Source organism: Electrophorus electricus, chromosome 2 (genome assembly GCF_013358815.1).
Source record: "Electrophorus electricus isolate fEleEle1 chromosome 2, fEleEle1.pri, whole genome shotgun sequence".
NCBI classification, from domain to species: domain Eukaryota; kingdom Metazoa; phylum Chordata; class Actinopteri; order Gymnotiformes; family Gymnotidae; genus Electrophorus; species Electrophorus electricus.
The window spans coordinates 35,558,744-35,583,410 of NC_049536.1; the positions used below are offsets into that span (position 1 = coordinate 35,558,744).

The following is a 24,667-nucleotide window of genomic DNA, read 5'->3' on the forward strand; positions in this document are numbered from 1 at the left end:
AGAATCAAACCAAGCCGAAGGAAAGTCCACAGGAAAGTGCTTTAGAAAATATTCCGAATGAAAGCAATCGCAGAGTCAAACCAAAACAAAAAGGTGTCAAACGTAAAGTCACAGCAACTGAAAAACTCAAAATGGGGAGAGAGCACATGTTAGCGCTGACTAGGCGACAACGGTAAATAGGAAGAGTGTCGAACGTGGGAGCGGAGTCTGACCTGAGGGAGGTCAGCGTCTGCTGGGGCACGTTAGTGACAGTGACCAGGGGCCCTAGGGTTTTGGCCCCTCGGGTGGATGCCACCGACCTCATGGGTATGGCAAAATTTGGTGGGGCAGCAGGAGAACGATTATGGAACCTACGGCTGGCCAGGTCATCCAGGACCAGGTCGGGGTCCGGACGGTCAGCGTCGGAATCACTGCTCTCATACTCGGACACCCAGGCATGGTGGGCAGCAGGGGTGCTGACAGGGGAGGGGCCTTTGTCTGTCTGGTCACCCCTGCGTTTGGTGTTCAGGAGCAGTCACACGTGCATATCACAAGGACACAGAGTAAGGTGAGAAGGCACCGGCATTTGAACGGTTCCTTCTGGCCACAACCAATCACACCAACTGGATAAAAACCACATATGCCAGCTTCCAGAAATCTGTTCACGCACAAAGCTGAGCTTTAATCTTTCCTCAGAGAAAAAGAGTAAACATGCTGGAAGCGGTCTCGTCGTCAGAAATAACACCTACTTTTCAGCCAAACTCCAAAATTGCATGCAGTAAATGTGGACTGCATATTGCAGTGGATGAAGCTGTCATCCAGGATCGCCCTTGCCAGAAACACCACTATAACACGAGCTGTATAGAGGCTGGCTGTACCTGGTGAACGCTCCACCCTCCTCAGTGTAAATGGGACTGGCCCAGCTGCGCCTGTTGTCGTCATTGCGCTCGGCCCGTTTTCTGCGCAGTGGGGCTGGCACATATCCTGATGTCGTCTTGTCTTTGCTTGGCAGGAACTGGTTGAACTGACTGACCGCCTTCGGTGCGATCACCTGTGAGCGGCGATAGTTCTCAGACATCCTGAATCGTTGCTCTGCCTCAGAGTCACTACCACAACCTGGAATGACAGAGAGAGACGGGTAAGAGCTGTTTCTATACCTGCCCCCCCCCCCCCCGCCCTGCCCGGTACACACACACACACACACACACACACACACACACACACACACACACACACACACACAGTTGTCTATGGTAAAAACAAGGATGGTGTAACCGTGGGAACAGAGCGTGGCTCATTTACAGGCTGGTGTGGATCATGGCGGAATGTCTCACTGAGGTGAACTCAGACTGAATCCAGAGCGTCACCACAGCTCTTTCTCGACTAACCACAACTCTCAGAGATGCCTCAGGAAGAGACACAGAACTCAGACAGACAGTCTGAAGGAAGGGTAATTGCAATGTCTCAAAATAACAAGAATCAGTTGAATATCACACACAGAGCGGAGGCATGCGTTTAAAAAACCCACTCTGAACAGTATTGTGTGGCCTTCAGTGTGTTCCAGAGACCAAGCTTACCACTAGAGGGCACTAAACACTAGTTCTAAAAGAAATTGCTAAGCGCATTTTACAAAAAGAACCTCCTCAAACTCAAACGGTATGTAATGCCCCTCACCTGCTGAACATTAGCTTCGGGATTTTGAGATTTTCATTCAACCAATGCAGATATTTGTACGATCAGTGTCAAATATCTATCTATTTCAAATGCTGCTGAACATTGCAAGTATTAGGAAAACCAGTGTGCAACTTTCTCTTGCAAGAACACAGAGCACTTTCACATATTGTATGAACAAAAACTTACCAGAAAGAAGGTAAGGATAACAGAAATGAAGCTTAAGAAATGAAAGCTGACTGATGTCCACAGAAGGCTGGCTGTCTCACCCTCGCTGCTGTCTTTAAGTGTGGTGTCTGAGGATGTGCCGCGAGCCTTGGAGCTCAGCGAATCCCAGCTGTCTAGTGAGTCTTCTCTCTTGTGTCTGCCTGGTATTGGGAAGAGCTCTTGCCTGTCCGAGTACCAGCTGTGTCCAAAGCCACTGTCTCCGTCACTGCTCGGTGCAGGCGGACAATCTTCTGATGCCTGTCAAGCACGTTGGAAGGTGTCAGTCACACACACACACACACACACACACACAAACATGATTCAGCTCTTTAGCACAAGCAGTTGAAAGGCTGCGTTTCTCAGTTCTCAATCTACTGCCTCCCAGTTTGCTGTCTCAGTAAGCCCACAGACACTGATCACTTTTAGAAAATTGTCCATTCCAGTCACATCAATGAGACTGAATGCATACAAAACTTTGCTGCTGTGTTTTGTTCTGACCATCTTGAGCTCATTGTGACAGACATTGCATAGACACATCAAGGAGACTGCCATTCATTCTGACCACCTTGTTTGAACTATGCTCTGACTTGCTGCAACCATTCAGTGGCAGGATTATGGCCCCAGGCCAGCTGCTGTTGCACTGGCTGACTACTGACTTAGCATATGCATTCGATATAATACATTTCACAAATCTCTAGTAAACTTGACAGCAATGGGGAAAAATGAGGTGTAGTACATTGTGTATGTGATTTAAGAGTGATTTCCGATTGCGACTGACTGTGTGGTCTTTTTACTACATAACAAGAGTAAGTAAACAGGACCAAAATAACTGACTGAGCGAAGCAGATATGCTATGATTTTCTGTGCGTTTTTAGATTCGGTTTTTGGTCCTGCCATGCAGCCACTTGGCTCCATTCAGCAACATTTGTTTTAAATACCAGAGGGTTTGGAGAACAAAAGGGGACTTCAGGTGATGGCTACTTTGGCGCTTACAGGGAGAAAACTACCATAATGGTCTCAGGATTACGAGGGTCTTACCTTATGTGGTGCTGTGCCTATTAACCCCTGAAACGCCGTCAGGTTTAGGTGTGGTCCATTATATAAAGGATCAACTTGTGCTTTTTTTCCCAGCCAGTATATAGTGATCAGAACCTGTAAATCAATACAGAAGTATATTCACAGGAATGCTGAATGCAAATATGTCTGTCAGAAACAAGAATAAGTGTGGGGGGGAACAAAAACAAACAAACAAACAAACTTCTATACACCATCTGCCTTAGCTTTATTCTACGAGCTGGGTGTTCTTGGGCTATTGTTTCTAGTTTGATCTCCACATTCCAGTAAGTGTGGTATAGTACTCAATTACACAATACTAGGCAACTAAGAAACCACATACCACTACCTGAACATATTGTGGTGAGGGTTGCATTTGACAGCATAGATTTTAAAACAAACACCACATACAAAAAAAACCTCACCAACCAGTACTATATATATATAACCATTATATTTCACATTGGTCAAATGCTACAATCCATGTGACACCAGTGCATGACCTCTGAAGGCATCGCATAATAATCTGACTAGGTCATGAACATTAAAATTTGACACAAAAACACCCAAAAAAACAAACAAACAAGCAAGTGGCATTTGCACTTACATTTCTGAGCCTTCTGCTGGTCTCCCGTTGCCTGTAGGAGAGGAGAGGAGCATGTGGTTAACTGCTAACAGTCAGGGATGGGGATGATAAAAGAATAGCCAGCCTGTTTGGGTGCCAGTGATCCCTTGTGAGAGCCTGGTCAGTAGTGCCAGGCTGCCCCACAGCACTGCACAAAAATATCCTTGCATGCACTGGGTGCAGGAGTGCAAACAGCACAGAGTCACACAGGCTACAACTATGACAGGAAAAACTAGCAACCACAACATCCAACTCTAGTAAGTCAGGAAAGTTGTCATCACCCTCTGCTCTCCTATCCCCAAACAGGGAGCTATGAAATGCATGAGTCTCTTTGTGTAGGTATGAGCATGAAAAAAGTGTAGAAGGTATGTAGTACAGTAGGAATATAGTGGGAATGTGTTGGATCTGCATGTGCCCTTGTACCCAGTTCTTATGAACAAGCATTAAAGTGTGGCTAAGACTATTGCTAAAGCACTTTGTCTCAAAAGCTTGAATGAGACATCACAAACAACCATAGGTTTGTGATAAATGTGGAGTCTCTCACTCCACTATTTCAACATCCTAGTGATATGCAGCCAGCCTACATCACACAAGCATACAGATTGAACTACTGTCCTTTACACATCCAGCAGTATCTGTCACCTCAATAAATCTACAGGTGTGTCAATACAAGCCAAAAAAAATCCAACTAAGATTTGTTTTTAATCATAACTGTTTGAATCATAACTTTCAAGACAGTCCATGGCCAGTACTGCACTGATCTTTGTTTTCTATTTGATCTCACAGTGATCGAGAAGTTCAGCTTCGGTAAAGGGCCATCCTGGTTTGTTTCCCCAATGGTTGCACAGAATTAGGCAGGCAAGGTGTGACCCTAGTTCCTGACACCTGAGTCACAGTGGCAGCAGCTCCTGTACAGAGGCAACATTCCTACAGTAGCACATTTTATGAACAAAAAGAAACTAAGTCAAACTGTGACCACAACAGCCAACCACAGAAACTCAGTGATGACCTCACTCAGAGCAGATAGTGACGTATTCACTTTTCACAAGTAACTGAACAAATTCAGGTGAAGTGAAGTAAACGAGGCATTCATCCAGCCCAATCATATATATTTATTACCACAATAAAAGTGGGGAGATGGTGGGGGAGTAAAAATACTGCACTTTGTCAAAGTCCACATTCATGGTGCTTCTGGAATGGGGACTTCAGGAACAATCCATGTCAGCAGTGAAGAGCCCTGCAAAAGCCAAAGAACCCTTCAAAGAGCAGAGCATGAGAGAAAGCCTTCTGCTCACAGCTAAAACTTGGCCCATGGATTCCCACGGAGTAGCTGTTTACTCATGTGAAACAGAGATGTAAAAATACATCAGGAACCAGTGCTCCACTCTTTTAAAGTCCGCCCCCCCCCCCCCAAAAAAAAGTCATAGCCGGTACTTGGTGCAAGAATTTGTCTGAGTTCATGGTCAATGACAATATTTTACAAAATTACAAGTTGGAGTCATTGAGTCTTACTGCTGCTGAAAATGTCAGGATAGGAGAAAAATGTTACAATCCACAAAATGCATCCAATTTTTTCCATTTACTATTGTTCATGGCAAAAAGCCACTTCTATTAAAAAGCATACACAAGTAGAGAACTGCTACCATCATGTCAAAACAACTAATTATTTTTTGTAGATTTTTCATATTGGTGATATCTTCTATACCATCATGACCCATTGAGTTCTGAGGTCTGGTTTGAAGGAAAAAAATTAAAACAACAAAATGGGCGCATTTTACAAACCTATCAATTTTGCATTAAAACGTTTTTTTTTTTTTATTATTATTTACATATTTAATTGGTGCTTTTCTGTTTTACATCCAACTGGCTAAAGGAGGGGGGTTGAAGAGGATAATTAAATATCTACTTTAGATATTTGACAGAACAAAACCAAATTGTAATAAAATGTGGTGTGTCTGCTACTAAAAGCTGCTTAAGAAGATATGTCGGCAATTTTACATAACGCATCTTAATACTGTTTGATTTATTTACGTTGCAGGGTAAAATTTGGGATTTCAAACAAAAATGTGAATAACTATTTAGTACTGCAGGTCAAAGATTCTCATATCTAATGCTGTCAATATGAATTTGTCAATGTGTGTGTTTACTGTGGAATCCCATGTTAGACTGCTCAAAGGTATCATAGAGTAAGTCACAGTGCCCTCGGCTGAGCTATGTGCTCATGGCAAAGAATTCTGTGTGCACTATGTAGCACTGAGTGTTTACATCGATAGCTTCCCACAAAGTGGGAGATGGGCCAAAAAACATCCAAACCACAGCCAGGCTCCTACATGCTTCTGGGGGCACATGTATATTGAATGGGAAAACAACCTAGTTAGCATTCCTGAGTGGCCCAACGCCAGAGCAGCTCAAGAGCCCTCAGGGCACCAACACAAAGTGCATCTGGGAATGCAGCAATCGACTCACTGAGATCTTTTTCAAAGTGATGTATGATGGAATGCCTTATTAATTTTAGTCAAGCGTGTAGAATGATGATGCTCTCTGAATGTTCTGTGACTCATGCTGCATGAGTCATTTATGAGAAAGCCAAAACCAGTGAAGCACATGTAAATTGTGCACACATGACAAAGCACTGTGTGGGTGAAAGGGAGCAGCCAACACACAGAATCAAACTCACAATAACGCATTCCATCCCACACTACTACTTTCAAATTACACAGCATCCTGCGTATTGTCTAGATATTAGGAGTAACACCCATTCTCAGTATCTGTACAACGTAAACCTTGAGACCAGTCAAACCTCACCAAACCCTGTTGAGTTATCCAAATGCAACCTCCGGACAAAAGATGGGAAGGATCAGGCATGAAACATCAACGCCGCCGTTTAGAATAATTTGCTGAGTAGAAGAAGTAAGAGGTGTGTGCACATGCATACCTGGGCAACTGTGCCCTCCAAGCCCTGCTCAAACACTCAGCTCCTAAAGAATGCTCACATGTTAACTCCCAACAAATGCCACCACATGAGGTTTGCTACTAAGAATAAGCCAAAACTTCACCTCCCAGCTCACCATCTTGCCAGACATGAAAGACTGTCAGAGAAGGTCTGTAGTTACGTCACAAATATGTCCGTGAGAGGCTGGTTCATTCTTTTACTCACCAGCCCCTACTATTCATAAGCAAACATAGTGAAACTGGCAATTTCGAGTACCTATAATCAGTCAACAGTCACAAACTCTGCCCTTGCTCACCAGGTTATGGTACAGTCAGTTCCCAAAGGGATTTTTATTGACGTGCAGTTCACCATAATGCCTTTTCCCTGTTTTGTAATGGACAAGCTGATCAGTGCTCTTGTGATAGGGACAACCTCACAGCCCCACATGCCCAAAGCGCAAACAACATTCACTGCAGTGTCTGTCCTTCCTTTTAGCTCAAGTATGCCATTTCAATATTTTGAATGCCTTTGAAGGGAGCACACAGATTTCAAATAAATTTAAAATCCCAAATGAAGCTGAACTTCAAAGCCATCACACAAATGATGAAAAACCTTAGGCAAATACTGCAGCATCAGTGACTCAAGCTTACTGAAGTATTTTCCAGAAAGTACACATATTTCAAAATTCTATTACCCTGAGAGAATTTGGAGAAATCTTTTTATGCAAGTAATATTTTTATAGGACAAAAAGTAGCTGGAAAACTGTAGCTGGATTTATACAGAATTTAGCCCAAAGGTCTATGGCTTTTAAGTTCAAATAAAGAAAGCTACCGTTTCCCTAAATAATCTAATTTAAATATCAAGTATCCACTAAATTAAATCAATAATTGATGCCATAATAAATGAATATTGAAAACAACTGGACCTGTGACAAATTTGAAAGCCACAGAAAGACTATGAGAAATAAGAAATCCTGAGTACTTGCTGTCTAAGACCATAGGTTTCTCTGTGAATCGTCATGAGAGCCTAAAAATGTAGATCAGAACCACAGATGTGTTACAAGGCTGTCTCATGCAGCACTGGAATTCTCTGATATCCCATAGCTGTGGCTAACAGGGCTCTGTTTATGGATTATGAGGTTGCTTGAACTCTCACCTTAACAGCCATGAACAAAGTTTCTGCAGGAAACATGCATGAGTAACATCTGAGTTTGAGGTTATTTTATCTCGGATTTGGAGGAAGGCATTTAAAAACAGCAAAGCATAAGCCTGAAAAAAAGTTTGGAAGAGAATATCTAAAAATATAGCCAATATTCAAGAATTAGAGCTTATCCTCATTATTATGTCCAATAGGGCTGTTTTTGAGCCTCACATAGATAGTATTTTATTGAAATGCAAAAAGATACCATACTTTAATCAACGGGAATATTACATAATAGTAGGTAACAAGGAAATCTGTACAGTCCGCAGTGGCTAGCATACTGCATATTTGATCCAAGTACAAAGTTCACATCTGACAACCAACAATTAAGGACTCTGAACTGCAATTTATGATTGTGTATAACCTGACTTTCTGTCAAGAGAATGTGCAGTTCACAGGTGGTGAGCCTTCATGTCAAACATCTACGTGTTGAACTGAAATATGAGTTCCACATGGGAGAAAATCAAACAATACACCCTGAAGATTCACATTTTCATCATCTGGCAGATGCTCTTCTCCAGAACAACTCATCAGTAGACAGCATGTGCTCCCATGACCTTGGTGTTGTTGGTACCTTCTTCAACCTACTCTACCAGGTAAGCCACAGGTGAAGCAGCAGACATCAGTAGTCATCACTGTTCAGTAATAGCAGTGTGCGCTCTGGAGTTACAAAAGCTCTTGGTGGACATTTGTAAAGTGCTGTTTTTTTTAATGCCAGACCAGTATTCTTGGCTGCACACTCCCCCACCCCTTTATGGGGACATTGACTTCATATTTTATTTTTTCCTTTTCATTAGTAATGTCACACAGTTCATTGTTTGTATACATATATAAAAAGGTGGTGAAGTACCACAACTGCCCAATGCCCTCTTCTCCAGCACCCTCCTACACCTCCATCTCACCCATCCCAACCAATTAAAATATACCTGTCTTCCATTTTCATGTCTTTTTTCTTTCATGTCATTTTCATGTCCAGTAAACATCTAAGACTAAGTTCATTCTGCACATAGGGTCCCCTCTTACGGCACTAATGATATAATGAGGAGGAGCAGAGCTTGGAGCTGCTAGATTCACTGACACACTTGCTTTTTACAGTCAGATGAGTCATAATAAACAGAAGCACAGCTTATCTGAGTCCAGTTAACAGCTCCACTTTGCCTTCTGGGTGACACCAGGCATGAGGTCAGAAGTTCCAAAAGGCCAGATAACCTTGCATTTCACTGGCAGAAAACCACAGCGATGCCTTATTACAGTAATTACTTTTTTCTGCTACGTGGGACAACAGTCAGTGTTCATCCATTATGCATTTTAGTCCACAAAAATCCAGTAATTGAACATTTAAGATAAATGTGAACATTTAAGATGAGAGGAACAGCGCAACCTTTCCAGGTGATCACGCATTTGGCCTACACCCAGCAAAGCTTACTCCCAGCACAACATTCAGACCAAAACACAGCATACATATCTGTAAACACAAGGACTGTCTAGTGGGAGACGTAAAGTTCCACCCCTGGAGACAGAAAAGGTGGGAAAAGCTAAAGTATAGAACCTGCTAGTCATCAGGTCCTACCCCATGCACCATCACAAACTGACCTTCCCATTCTAAAATTAGAAGTAGTATACTGCCTGCTCTGACAAATACCTGACAGTAGGCAGACATCCTCCACCCCCTGCACCACACACACACACACACACACACACACACACACACACACACACACACACACACACACACACACACACACACACACACACACACACACACACACACACACACACACACACACACACACACACACTCCACAGGGAGCAGATCAGTGTGGTTACTAGGGCCTGGAAGGTGTGGCATGGTTACTGTCACGCAGCAGAGCTGGCTTTGTTATATCTTCCCCCGTAACATTGATTCTGAACACCCTCTCACTACTTCCTAGTAAAACTCTCATAACTGAACTACATTTCTTCCCTGCATTTGAATCACCATGCAGTTCTAAATGCACAATACCCCAGTGAAAGCTAGTAGTACTAGAATGGGCTGTTTTATGCCAGAGCTCAGTACAATAGTAGTGAATAAGTAGTTTGGCAGGCTGAGTTATTATAAAATAAGGGAACAAAATATGAATCCGTCATGCTTAGTAAGTGATTTGTGAAATAAAGCTGCTTGGCTGTGAGCAGCACCGTCATGGTTCAAACCACTGCCTCTCAGACACACCTGGACAGGTTGTTCAACATGCCAGGTTCATTGCACCTTAGACTAAAGGTGAGGAGAAAACACTAAAGCTAGCACAGCACAATATAACGAGCACTCACACAGACACAAACCCACACCTGCCCCAACTCCCCCCCACCCCCACCCCCGCCACACACACACACACACACACACACAAAAAAAAGATGTTTTAAGGGTATAGTCATCATCATTATCTTCATTAAACTTACTACAACCGCCACCACCACCACAACATCAGCACTTTTAAAAATTAGTTCCAAACATTTTGCTGCTGTTATTATCTGCAGCATTTCCAGATCAGGTCTCCAGGTTCTAGTAGGCCTGACATGTAGGTCTGAATTAGACTTGCACATCTCCTCTTATCGCTACCACGGCCTTATCAGAGTTTCATGGTCAGTGAGATAGCATTCCCTTCCACCCTCTTGCACCTATATTCATTTTGCTTTTTAAAAAATAATTTTCCTTTTAGAAAAAGAAAGGGAAAAAAAAGTAAATAATGGACATAAGCTTAGTATTCAAAAATCTCAAAACACCCCAACATTTCCCCATTACAGTTTTAAGCCTTTAATGCTATTGTCTGGAGTCACAGATTTGTTGGTTTGTAGATCTGATAATGGGCTCAGTTAAATTTAAACTGAGGGTCAGTAACACAAGATCACTTTACACAGGCATGTGGACATCATGGGGTGTCTTTCAAAATAAACAAGCTTTGAACCCCCAGACAGAATTCACTTTTCTTTAGCGTCACAGCAGGAAGGTTTGACCCTGGAAGAGGATCAAATTAATTAAATAAACTGAAAAGGCTCACGGCTGAAGCAAAACAAACAAACAAACAAAAAACAACTTACTTGCTGGTAACGCGTGTGGATAAATCCTGTAGATCTCCCGGGTGGAATAATTGAGCTTCTTTCAGTCCTAGCCTGGCACAAGCCCTTAGGAAGACATTGACGTTGTCCTGTTGACAGAGAATATGTGCCTGCCTTGTCAAATCAGACTGTAATCATACAAGAATTCTGTTGGGCACACAGTCCAGAAATCATTGCTGCCAAAGTTCAGACCTCCTGTGAGCTCAGGGAGGTGGAGAGGACGTACTTCAGGTGGCAAATAAAGTGACAATACAGCAAGAAGGCAGGGCTGTGGTGACTGATTTGTCACTCGGCCTGTGACAGCAGGAGCTGGTCCTTGGGGTGGAGCCAAGAACTGTAGCTGTATGTGAGCGCTCCAAGTCCCCTCCCCCTGTCAAGCAAGGCCCTCATATACACTCACCCACCCTGCCCCCTCTTAAGTACAAACACACACACACAAACTCAGCCATACTCTCCTCTTCACACCCAGAAAACATCTCTGTGGCTCTCGGCAGCATACCTGTGGCAGCAGCAGGGGGGTGGATTATTTTGCAGACATGTGGTTGCCATGACACACACGAAGGGTGACTTAAACTTCAAACTATTTTTCCCCTAAGCAATTGTTCCACAAGGTTGAAGGTTCCACCTATTAAAGAAATTCCTGTTTCAGCTGTTTACACACCGAATGTGTGCTTACATCCACAATAGTGTGTATTTGCATACATCTAGATTAGCTGACGTGCAATTTTAGAAATTATGTTAAATCTCTTTTACTTTGTTGTGTTCCACCATCAGTATATCACATTGGACATGTGCGAGCCAACCCTTCTTTGCTGGTGTGTATAGTTTTAATGTAGCCATAAATAATCACGGGGTGCTGTGGTCTATATTTACACAGCAACATGCTTATTAGCAGATGGCAGTGCAACCTCCTGAATCTGACGCCACTCGCTGATCAACAACAGTTCTCTCCTAAATGACAGTTAAATTTATCGTCTAGCTGTGGACAGAGGTCACCATTTATCACCAAAGACCCTGGTTTACAGGAAAGAATTGTTTTATGTGATGGGACAAAAACTCTGAAGTCTGGTAAACATTCCATAAAAATTACTTTAAATAATAACAGCTCATCCGTCAGACATCTAGATATTCACTTTTGAAGAATGCAAAATCTCTCTAAGAATTTATATTTAATATCACTATTCCTTTTCCTCATCAGCTCACAGAGCAAGAACAGCATTTAGATGAAGCTTTTATCCCAGCTGCCAGATGACGACCTGGCAGTCGAGTACATTCATCACTGAGCTAGAACTTCCTAGAAAGGAACAGGCAGGAATACAGAAATGGTAACAGACATGCTAGCTGGTCCCAAATAGGTAGATCATAGGAGGAGCTCTGTGCAGTCACCTGTTCTCTGGATCCGATGGAGGTGCCATGACATAGCCATTGTGGCCAAATAAATTTTATTGCAGACTTTTTGTTTCATGGAGTAGAAACAAAGTCTGCAATAGATTTGCTTAATCCACAAATGCCACATAGAAATTGTTATTGCTGAATATTCACTCATTTCAATTCAACCATGCCACTCCTACCAAGGTCAAGCAAGTATAAATGAAAGGATTTAATTAGTAAGGAAACAGCATCTATCCAACATTTCCATAGCTGAAGTCCTTATTTAAGCCCAATAATTCACAGAGAGCAGTCCTTTGTAATAAACTTTAGCATGTCTACCATCCAAAACCAAGGCAAGTTCAAATTAAATACTCGGCCTCAAATCACAGAGATAATGACACTGAAAGCATCTCACAATGACTTTGTAGTCAGTGCACACAATCCTGTCAAAAATGCTGGCCATGACCAACAGTTGCAATCCCCACAGGTAACTAGTAAGACTCTTCTTAAGAATGTCAGCCACTTGCTCCAAAGACAAAAGTAAATCATGTAGTATTAATAAGAGCAACATGCATGTTTAAGAGAGCTCAGACTGACACTGTCAGTACAGACAGTAAAAACACACAAACATGTTCTTATATAAGCCCTCTGTACATCAAATTACTGAAGTTAAATGAGGAAGAAGGTACCAACATAAAATCTGACACATAACCCTTAATATACTACTGGGGCCAATAAAATGATCAAACAATAAACACAATTTTAACCTATGAAGTAAACAAACTTGGTGGTCTACTGGAAAAAAACCCAGATAATCTATTTTGTCAGGTCCCTATTCCCAGCGGTGAGATTTAGTTCAGATATATCCACCCAGCTCAATTACAGAGCTCTGAAGCCTGTTGGAGTCATTCCTCAGCTCAAGCCCAAAACACAGATGATACAGACCAACTTTTCTAATGTGGCTGAGCAGCACAGCACAGAAGTGTAGGTTTCCTCTCCAGATTGTTAAAAGGAAGATCAGCTACCCAGTGGGACCGCGAGGAAAACCACAGTTTTGGGGTTTGAAGGAACGTGGAATGTTCTGCTGTGGAAAACTGAACAAGCTGAAACCAAACAGCAGATACTGCAAAGCACACCCAGGCAAAAGTCAGTAAATGGTGCACTAAACCACAGTTTTCCATTCTCACCCTAATGAGCCTTCATTGTCCCTGACTGAAAGCCTATGCACATAAAACAAGTAGCATAAAACAATGGCAAACTGACAAACAGCATAGTAATAATGCTGCTATGGTTTCAGAGTCTTGGAAGAGTCTTTCATTCAGTGGAAAAAATAGATTTGATCAGTCAAACACAGCTCTGCACTTTTTTTGCCCTGGTTTAGCACTCTCATGATAAAGTCACTCAAAAGGAAACAAAAATGCACTCCAAATTGGGTATGCTTTTAAATGTTTTCTTTAGCAAGCCTTGCCGAGGACATTGCCATTTCAATTCTCAACTGAAAGTTTATACTCTGCAAACTCTAGCTTTGGAACCACCTCAGGAAATACCGCTGTAATGCCTGTTGGACACAGAGATGCTTATCCAGATTTACCTTGGTAAATATCCCACTGTTTTAAAGGGTAATGGCTACCAAACAAGCTTGCGACATTACTGCAGTTTAACCTCACTACCCTCAGTACATACAAGTCTTAACTTGAGTCATTTTTGTGTTCTTTGGGAAAATCTTTCAGGACTGTCTGCAACTGGAATGACAGCAGCAGCAGCAGAAGGCAACCATGTCATCCTTCACTGTCTCTCAGTAATAGTGCAAAAAGAAATTCTGCACATCAGAAGCGTCTCATTAAGATACAGCCAGGTTAGAAATATTAAAGATTTTTTTACATAAGGGTGCTGAGTCATGTTACAGGAGGCCAGGACACTTTAAGCTGTTCCCATCGTACTCATGTTTAGATTCTGCCCACTCTACATCAGCTACTCTGGCAGTTACATTCATATAACAATAAGAATGGTACATATTATACAATATTTCCACACTTTTTTCCTCAGGGTCAGAGATGTACACATTTATGCTTCCACTTTTAAAAAAATGTAATAAATAACAGGAACTTACCAGGCCAGCAATGGGTGTGGAAAGTCTGTTAAGCCTCTTGATAATACCAGGTTTGATCTTGTTAACTAGACTGGAGGAGAGAGAGAGAGAGAGAAAGAGAAAATAGGCAGGGTCACAGCAAACAAAGCAGCAAGGTGCATCTGCTACCTGTTAATGATGTTTAATGTTTAACACATGCCTTTAGATTCCAAAGTCATTTCATGACCTGAAAAGAAAGGGCAAGCGTCTGTTGAAAGAAGTTGGAGCCAAGACTAGCTTTCTACCCAACATGGATACTTTGTGGGGAAAACTGGTAAATCGTAGAGTTGCTGCAATTTGGTGAAGACGTGAATGCCACATTTTTGTAGACTGTATGCAGGGTAATGAGGAATACTCAGATGATTTATGTGTGTAGTTGTGGTTTAAATTCCATGCATTTACTCTTAAAAACCAAACTGAAAGAAGGATGTCTCTAGCTCTTTAACCTCTTCAGTGAAAACGAGGGAAAACGGACACTAGATTTCTAGACCCTTAAGCAAAATCGCCAGAATTGAGCTACATCTGACATTGTTTCTTTGTCTGAACAGATTTATTTAAACCAATTTAGACTAGTTAATTCAAAAGTGGTGATTTAAAAGAAGGGATTTAATCCAAAAGCTGCATAAAGCTCTTAGTAACACTCAGCAAACGTCAAAGATGCAAAATTATGAATGGTAGCCAAAGTACATACATTTGTGTTGTGTGATTTTACTGAATATATACATGTTTGCAAGTAACATTTAGTCATTTTATAGATCTCAGCAGTATTTTTATATGGATAAAAACTCTGTAAACGCTGGATGCAGACAGCTTTTAGGCAGCTTGGCCATTCTGATATTAAGTAGTGTGAAAACCTCACTGTTTTTGGCTCAGTGCATGTGTTAATGAAGTAGCAAACATCTTGAGGAGAGGGCAGTGGACTGGCTGTGTCAGTCTGCTGAGTCACTGCTCTGACAGCAGCATGTCGATCCAGAGGTGCTGCCGCCCACGCCTCATCCTAGAAGCATCCCGTCAAGTTCACAGATGGAGGCCAAAGTCCTGAGCTTGCACCAGAGCCACGTGTCTCAGCAGCATGGCTCAAAGCTCAGAGCTGCTCGCCTTTCTGACCCTGCAAGGCCTGCCGCTATACAGTGCTGCACAGTACTGACACTGGTATTCAGCTACAGTCTTACTGCTACATATTGTAACTGCAATACGCTTTGCAATATATTAAACATACATTTGGTGTAACAGCATTTTTATTTATTTATTTTATGGCTCATGTTGCTGCATTAGCAAAACCCAGAGAATACTCAGACTGGATGCTTGCAGCACTGAAAATATAGATATATGTAACTTGTTCATTTGCATATTGGAAAATTCTGCAACATCAGCAATATAAAGGTCAATATAAAAATAACAATTAGCAAATAACACAATGCAGTGCCATTATGCAACACTTCATCAAAAGCCATCCTTTAGACACCCCTTCCTCCTAGCCGTGCTTTCATCCTGCTTTCTCTCTCTCTCTCTCTCTCACACACACACACACACACACACCTCCTTATTCTGTGCTTGTGTGAGGGTGACTGAATGCCTGGAGATAAAATGCATAGCTTCTAAAGCCCCAATCAAGAATTACTGGAATGGGCAGGGCAGTTTTGCATGCCAGCAAGAGGGCTTTTCAAAACAGCAACAAAAACACCACAGATACAACAGCACCGCACCCATGAAAACACGCATGTTGTCCGCAAGTTCCAAAACACGCATGCTGACCACAAGCTCCTAGAGCAGCACTGGTGCAATTCCAGTAACTCATGATTTAAGTGTTATTCAAGACAACATCGTACTATATATTAAAGTTATTTCCCCTGAAAGTACTTATGTAATAAACTATGTAATCTCTTATTTCAGTACAAGGACAAAGCATCCCTTCTATACATTACACAAAAACAATAATTTCTCTGGAACATCAGTGCTACACAGCATACACCATACTGAGTTATGCTTGAATTATTTACCACTTATTAAAACAACTGAAGAGGGAAGCACCAACACTGAACCAACTCAATTAAGTTTCACTGCTGTAGAACTACAGTAGTATAAATAGCATTACTTACTCACACAAGAGCATTCCATTCTGCAGAGAAATCCGGAAGTTACTGCTCCCAAACCTCTTCTTAGTAACTGCCTGTGAGGGGAGAACAAACACAGGAAGCAACAGCCAGTGGGTAAGAAGGAAAGGTGTGCAATTATAGGAACGATGCAGACTTTAACCAGCTATCCTGAAATGACCGGCACACCAACAGCATGCGTTTTCTCCCGAAGAGCTTGGTTTTGCCTCCATTTGCTCCCAGTCCTTCAGCCAACTTCACTTCTTCACTGAGGCCAGTGGCCAAACCACAGAGAACAAGAGGATCTGCAAGTCGAAGACCAGGACAGTGTAGCATGTAGCACTAGCATATGCCCTCCTGAAAGTAAAACAGGTCAGTGTGGCCCAGTTCCCAGATGGTACGGGATGGGTTTTAGTCGGCTTTGTGTCATATGTATTTTGAGTCCATCAACTCATTAGTGCAAAAATCTACTTAAAAGATTAAACTTTCCACATATTCTCACAAATGATGGAAATATACACAGTCACAATAAACACAAACCAACATAGCTAAAATAACTATTCTAATTATTTAAATAATTTAAAAAAACAAATAAACAAACAAACAAAAAAAAACCACACACCACAGCTCCACCTCTAGTTGGCTCGCCGTGCAGACTATGGGGCAATGGCTGTATCAGGAGGACTCCGTGAGTGAAACAGGTAGAACTGGCTAAGCTGGGATCGGTAGGCGCTGCCCGAAAAGTAATCCTCTGAGCATGGCTCACTCATTGTTTTCTTTCTTTATATGCACCGCTTCAAAGAGCATATAACATATCTTTAGAGCAACAGTGGAACAAAATAATGGCAACATTCTTTCACAATACTGATTTGCAGGCCCACGCTGCCACTTTCTCTCCAGATCCAGTTACACTGCCAACGAAAAACAAGAAAGGGAGTTTTAGTTCATCCTGGCATTCCCATAAAGTGCAGATTCATCTAATACAATACATGCCAACTTTTTGAGAAAACTGTCGTGTTTTTATCATAGATCCAATTTAAATCAGTTCACTGTTTCATGAACACACTGCTGCGATGCTAATACATTTCTTAAATATGCCTCTGTAAACCAACTCATACACCTAGGGGTTTACAAAGTCATTCTGCATTTCTAATTATAAGAAATCCTGACCCCTTGTGTTTCTTTTTGGTATTAATCATTCCAGAACCAATTACTGCATATAAAAAAACATTATTTTGTGAGCTGCCTCAACAACTTATTATTTTAGTTCCATGGTTTAAGACAGGGATTCCCAGAGTCATTCCTAGAGGGCTGGAGTCCTGTGTATTTCAATGATTTACATGCTCAAACAACTTATTTAGTTACTTACCATCTTAAAAATGTTATATCAGGGAAATCACCAGACTGTGCTGGACTTGCACATATCTGTGTGCATAAATATTCATCTCTATTCTGCTTATGCACACTATGCAATAGTAAGTTTCAACCATTCAAAAAAATAAAAAATCATCAACCTAAAGTTATTCAACAAAATTCCAATCATCCATTAAAGACAAACTGACTTACAGTTAGAGGGTTTTTGATGATATTTATTTCTCATTCTGTGGTGTAAAGCTTTTATGACTGCTGTAAAGAGTTATGTGATACAAAACCTACATATCAAGGAGTTGCACATCTCGCAAAACAACCATAGCACAAAGCTGTTTGTTCATTCCATCAGGAAGAATAAGGATTTATGACCTGTGTGAACACATGTTGTGCAACCTATCGTTAACGCCATCAAGACATTTTAATCCTTACAAAATGGCATACTAAACTGAATGTTAATGCATGCTGACTCCATGTGTGAAACACTTTCCTGGTCAGTGAGTGCTAGTTAAGAAACATCAGTCTACACAGCCATTTCAACTGTACATTTCTATGTTAACTTATTCTTTGAATAATGAAATCAGTTTACACAGAACTGAACAAGCTAATATCCATTCTTTGAACACACATTCAACCTTATGGGTGGATAAATTGTTCAGACTTTCTTTTTCACACCTTGATGCAGCGCAGAATCAAACAGTGGCTGACATGCATAAGAAATTAACCCTAATAGTAATAGTTTACCCTAATAGTAGGTAATAGTTTGTCAACAAATTAAATAAACATCTATGGCCTCTAGTCTTATTGTCTAAATGACAAGCAAGACTTTCAAGCCGTTAATTAACATTGCCCAATCACAAATATCATAAAAATTACACAAATTTAAGAGCAACATTTTTTTTTACTAGATTGGCAATATATTGTCTTAAAATCAGCTCGTGGGTTTATCAACAGTCATGTGTTCTGACCACCAGTACACCAGTTAATTTGATCATGACTGAATCTGAACCTGCATTCTGAAACCATCAGAACAGGAATGTGTGCACCCACAACCATGGAGCCTGGCCAAAGAATGTGCATGTGACAGACTCCAGACCATTCAGAGCACTTTAACAACCTGCCCTTTACTCTTGCTCGTGCACAGGCAGGCAGGCGCGCACGCACGCACGCGCGCGCACACACACACACACACCCTTGTTAAGTGTGACCTTGCACCTGGCAGCCTGTTAATCATTCAAATGAGAGACCCAATGGCACATTACCTTCCTCTGCAAGGCAGTAATCAGCTCCAGGCTGCTCTGAATGGCCCACGACCCATGACAATGAACTAGTGTGTGTTAGCATCTGCTGTCACAGTGAAAGCATTCAGATTCACCCCTCATGAAACTGAAGCAATATTTGTTTAGTTACAGCCCTTGCTCTGACCCCGCCATCTCCCGCAGAGAAAATAATTCAGAAGGCTAGGAACACCCACTTATTTTCTGTTATTTTAGTGAATAAGGATGTCCCATGGTTTGATGGACTAATCCTGGCAAAGTTAACCATTCCAAGTTCTATTGTAAGCCTGGGTACAGACACTAAATAACTCTAAACCCTCGTTTTTGTCGTTTGTTTTCATGAACTATGATCTAAATCATTATGCAATGAAATTTGCTATTAGACGTCTGACTTTTTGTAGAGTAGTAATAAAAGTCACAATTAGAGTAGGCTACACTTCTTAAACCCAGAGCAGAACGGTAGTCTGCTTTCCGTACTGGCATGTAAGCACCGATGCGACTGATGTCTTTACGAGCACAAGACCAAAAAGCTTTAGCAAGTCACAGGCTTGGGTTCGTCTGCGCGTGCACTTGTACAACTGAGGAATTCTGCAAGTCTGCACGTGATACAAATAAATTAAATAGCCAAACAAAAAGACCGGTTAACAAGATTCTAGGCAGTTAAAGTTTTCCTTTTTCTTTAAGCTCAGAAAAAAAACACCACTTTTAAAGACAGGAAAAAAGTGCATTAAAAGTGTGTAACCTACGCTGTTGCCGAGGTTCTTACCTCCATCCATCTCTGTGTTTCTAAACACGCTGCTGTGCATTCAGACACACACTTCTCGCGCCACTCCATCTCACCTACATGAACACGGCAGAGTTCTTTGTGTTAAGGGCTTCCTTGTTGTAAATTATTTCCGTTAAATCTATAGTTAGCCTATATTATCATATGAACGCTCAGTTCAGAAATAATCGCGTTACACTCGTTTTCCCACTCAGTCCGCAGGGAATTCCCGCATTCCAAGGTCACGTTTACCTTTAAGTGTTTATTTTGACGTTCCACGCGCACACCGATAAACGAGTTTTCTTACATCGTTTCTTACATACCAATGATTGTCGCAACTTTACTTGTGGGCTTTTTCATAAATTCAAGTTTTTCAGCAAAGTTTAGCCCTTACGCGTATACTCGTCACGTGTCCTTTGTAACATGTTCATTGAGCCTCCAGCGGTAGTGGTATGCCAAGGCATGCAGACAGCAATCACGGTTACACGCAAAAACGAGGATTAAAGAGACATGTACAATCACAGGAATTTAGCATTTGGTGAGTTTTATGGTCGTCGTCTTACTTGTATTTTAAAAAAAAAACAGTCTCGTGGTCATGAAGTGATTTAATTCATCGTGACAACAAAACGTGACACAAACATTTTACGAATCTTATTCTTTAATATAATCCTATCCATCAGAGACAAACATTAGTATGACGCATATATGCCTTCACCAGTGGACCCAGTTTGTTGTGACGTGGAGAATCCACGACCATTTAAAACAGTCGTACGTGGGACAGAGCAGTCTGCTATCATTAAAAAAGTGTCTAAACATTTTCCTGAACATTTACAATCTAAGCCACACAAGTGATTTTCATTCTTATAGTGAAACAGGAAAACCCGCAGTATAGTCAAATTGTTTTAGCAAACAACCCTTTTATCAAAGACAATCTATTCAAACATATCTCAAGATATTTAGCACTTGAGAATGATTGGCAGTTTTCTCCTTGGCTAATCCCAAAGGACATGGGTCATTTATGCTTTGGAAAGGGCTACTACAGTGAAGCGTAGCTCTTGAGGATCACGTGCCATGAATTTCTTGCAAACCTCTGCAGCGTCCTGTTGACAAAACGAGAATACAAACAAATGAATAAATAAATAAATTCTAAACACATTATTCTGACTTGCAAAATTCAGAAATTGTCCCACAAATATTCAGTATTCATAAAGAGAAATAGGAATATTTTGTTTTCATTTAAATATATGCATGGACATGCAACTTGTCAAATGCTCTCAATTTTACAGTAGATTAAGATTTTCCAGTACACAAAGTTGTGGATATTTCTTTTGCAAATCTTAACATGTCAGGCAATTACTGCTAATTCACCTCAAGAAAACTGTTTTCTGTTGTTTTTCCATGAACAATTGGAAAAGGTTTCCGTCCATCTGCAAGGCAGCCATATAAAATGCTTAAAATCTCAACTGAGCACTATGACATTAAGATTATTTTTGGCCTATAAAATATATAGATTAATACATGGAATCCCTCCTATCTTGAGTGCAATTAAATATTATCTTTTTACTTACCTAACTCATATAATTGTCCTCCAACATTCACAAAGGCAATAAAATGTAAGTCCACTTTTTCATCTAAACTTGGGGCCTGTTACACAAGTGAGTATAAAATATATTGAGTTTTGTACTCAAAGGTATTTTATTACGCTTAGCTACTCCATTATGTGTTTTGCACATGCATGATCTCTACATGCCTACATAGTTATACATGCCTTAAAACGTTAGGACTAAAACAAACGCATCATTGAAAGTAGTGAAATCTGTGACATCACATTAAAAAAAAAAAAAAAAAAAATTCACACAAACAAAGTTGCTTCCTACATTTAGAGAACCATTGTGGCTATGTAAATATATCGGAGAGTTTATAAAACACCAACCTCTGTCTGTCCCTCCTGAGCACTTGACTCGTGTGTTACACGGATACTCTGGATTAAATAAGAAAGAGGAAAACTTAGAGTGAGCATCAAAAAAACTTCCACATAGTACACAGGACATTATCACCTAATAAATCAATATGAAAATTACTCAATTAAGCCCACAACCTGTTCATAGAAAACAGCATTATATGTTTAAACAACCTCATCTTTTTCAAGAAAGATGGCCTTTTCTTCAGGACTCATTTTGGAAGATTCCATTATAAATGCCTTCAACGGAGAGTCAGGCTCTGCAAAGTAATAATTCTCCATAGTTTTTCAAAATGTGTCAGAGGGAAAAATATCCATACATAAAATACAAACAATATGTTTCTATTTATATTACACTTTAAAAATCAGACTAGGTCACCTGGCTCCTTGAAAGCTTCTTTCTGAACACTCACCAAACTCAAGATGTCCTTGGTTATTGGCAACAGCATGGATCAACCCTATTGTGCCACATGCGTTTCCAATGGTTTGTCTCATAAAGTACACTTCAGAGGACACATCTCGTCCCTGTGCCTTAATCTTTGATTCCTCTTCCAGTCTAAATGATTCATACTATAAAACAGGTAGAAAGAAACAAGATGATACAACCCTTTTCACTATAGTTAAATATTCTTAGCTACCACAGAAAAGCCAACACAATCACAATTTATGGGTCTTTTGCTGTTTCAACTTTATTGTACAAATATCCATACACATGCATTTGTCTTGTCTATTTTTCTGCAGTCTCATGTTTCTGTAAGGAATTTCTTCAGAATTTTTATCTCACACCTCCTATTTGGAGGCACAGAAAAACTATGACACCATGTGCATCACACTGACACGACACCATGTTTTCCTGATATAACGCATCTCTGCAAAAGTTTAAGATTTTAAAAAATTATTTCCTGAAAGCAGCCTCTGTCTCTTGCATCTGTCATTCAGACTGGTTGGTGCTGTAGGGTGACTAGTACTCTACCCATTTACTGCAGGGGTTATTAGACAGCTGATACCCTAGTTGGCCAGCATCCACCCACTCACCCCCAACAGACACAGACAGACAGACAGACACACACACACACACACACACACACACACACACACACACACACACACACACACACACACACACACACACACCAAGTACAAGCATTCCAGTTTCTTGGCAGAGGTTTATGTTTTAACATGAACCTTATAACTGTGGCATATGATTAGCATGTACAAGTTTGCAGACAGAGTTCATTTACCCCATTTATTTAATGCTTGCTTTCAGTTTTTCCTTTTTGATTACTTTACATAATTCCACATTCTACAAAATACAAACAATAATATAAAGTAATATCGCAAGTTTTATTTTTAAATGCCTACAAGAATAAAGTAAGGCAAGTCTAAATAAAGCATATTTAGCATTTGAATGTTATTTTGATGTACAAATTGTACAAAACCTAATATATAACTGATTACACAAAAAGAGGAAATGGCTGATATATGGTTTCTCATTGGAATGGCTCAAATTATGGAAAAAATTTAAATGAAGGGACAACACACTAACATTAAGCCACAACAACAGTATTCAATCAGTGTAAAGCGATGCAGATCTGACTGTGCCAGCACACTTTCACAAAACCACATTTCTGGGAAAGGTTTTCAAAATGCTTGTTCCCAGAATCTCAAAGGAGATTTTGGGTTCCAGGGTTCCAAAATTACAGAGTAAATAGCTGAGACACATTTCAACATTATTGGAACCATTTATGGCATTTAGCTGACACTTTTATCCAAAGCCATGTACAGTTGAGACTGAATAGAGCTTGAGCATTCAAGGGTTTTCTGACCATTTTCTAAAATTTCAATGACTTGGAACTGCACTACAAGGGGACATCATAAAAAGTCCTACCTTCTCCGTCACCGGGAAGAGGAGCAGCACAGCACATACGGGCCTTGGTACCAAAGAGAGCAGCTCAGGGTCTAAACCATACACATCTCCAAACTGCCAAGTAGGTACCAAGCCCAGCTGTCGTAAAAACTATAAAACAACAGTTATAAAAATAAAACTGCGTTTAACATATTAAAGGTACTGAATCATAGGGCGTGTCTTGCAACGACAGCCTAATGTAGTATTTTAAGTGAATTTAAGGGAGTTGACCGAGTAAATTTGTAGTCTCATGTCTTCTGGCTCAGATAGAGTAGGATACGAATTATATAGCTTGAGAAAGCCTGCTACGGTGTAAGGCTTGGATTTAAACATTATAAATAATTTTCGTTTAAATAATTTGACTAGATTCGACTCCCGGGTACCAGAACGTGAAACATCTACTCACTTGGTTCATAACCTGAAGGACAGAAAAAGAAAACAAACCAGTTAGCTAACTCAGATAGCTAGGTTATCTTACTAAAGTGTCGGGACAAAGACGTGAACTAGCATGCAGAGTATTCTACTGATCTACGATGATCGATTGATTAATTCAGTACAGGGGTGGTTAGCTAGCTGGAATTACTGTAGGTTAACAGCATGCATACTTCTGGATTCGCCTCCAGCGGCAACCAGCGTTGGCCCTCCATTTCACAAACGACAGTCGCTCTATCTATTTGTTATAGTGAAACGATAAAATAGTTCGCTCTCGATAACAAGGGTCTATTTGGTGGTCGTTAGCTTTCTTTTTCAGATGAAAGAAATCATATAGATGGTAGCTAGCAAAATACAACTACTCCACTAAGTGTAGTCTTCCGATTTCTGTTTCATGGACCTTTCAAAATAAAAGTCTAAACCTATACACAAATCGCCAGTATAAATTGCAACGTTACCTCTAAATAATTTTTTTTCAGGAATATTTTTCAATCACGTATTTTGATGATTAGAATTATAACTGGTTAGGTAGAAATATAATATTTAATTATTCCAAATTGAGTATGTTTTATGATTGTCCAGCAGGTGGTAGTAGTCCATTCGAAAACC

The 24,667-nt window shown here is 40.6% G+C and overlaps 2 protein-coding genes across 6 annotated transcripts in view; both read right to left on the reverse strand.

The window, feature by feature from the left end:
* lmo7a (LIM domain 7a) overlaps positions 1-20,142 on the reverse strand; it is a 37,954-nt gene extending 17,812 nt beyond the window's left edge. Inside the window, exons 1-10 of one of the 5 annotated variants that reach the window (XM_035534539.1) lie at positions 20,013-20,142; positions 19,764-19,837; positions 16,359-16,429; positions 14,242-14,311; positions 10,743-10,849; positions 3,518-3,548; positions 2,896-3,009; positions 1,920-2,115; positions 858-1,095; positions 213-491 (exon numbers count right to left, since the gene is read on the reverse strand). In XM_035534539.1, the coding sequence (XP_035390432.1) occupies positions 213-491; positions 858-1,095; positions 1,920-2,115; positions 2,896-3,009; positions 3,518-3,548; positions 10,743-10,849; positions 14,242-14,311; positions 16,359-16,429; positions 19,764-19,832 (1,175 nt within the window). In that variant the 5' untranslated portion in view covers positions 19,833-19,837; positions 20,013-20,142. The remainder of the gene's footprint in view (positions 1-212; positions 492-857; positions 1,096-1,919; positions 2,116-2,895; positions 3,010-3,517; positions 3,549-10,742; positions 10,850-14,241; positions 14,312-16,358; positions 16,430-19,763; positions 19,838-20,012) is intronic. The other 4 variants (XM_035534545.1, XM_035534553.1, XM_035534557.1 and 1 more) reach the window with 4 other exon arrangements.
* A 205-nt stretch (positions 20,143-20,347) lies between these two features.
* Positions 20,348-24,441, reverse strand: uchl3 (ubiquitin carboxyl-terminal esterase L3 (ubiquitin thiolesterase)). Its single transcript, XM_027009578.2, has 9 exons — positions 24,232-24,441; positions 24,033-24,044; positions 23,609-23,737; positions 22,134-22,290; positions 21,895-21,980; positions 21,694-21,741; positions 21,329-21,404; positions 21,129-21,187; positions 20,348-20,860 (listed from the first exon to the last, which is right to left on the reverse strand). Exons 1-9 carry the CDS (start codon positions 24,271-24,273, stop codon positions 20,777-20,779), a joined length of 693 nt encoding a protein of 230 aa, XP_026865379.1. The 5' UTR covers positions 24,274-24,441; the 3' UTR covers positions 20,348-20,776.
* Between the last annotated feature and the right edge of the window lie 226 nt (positions 24,442-24,667).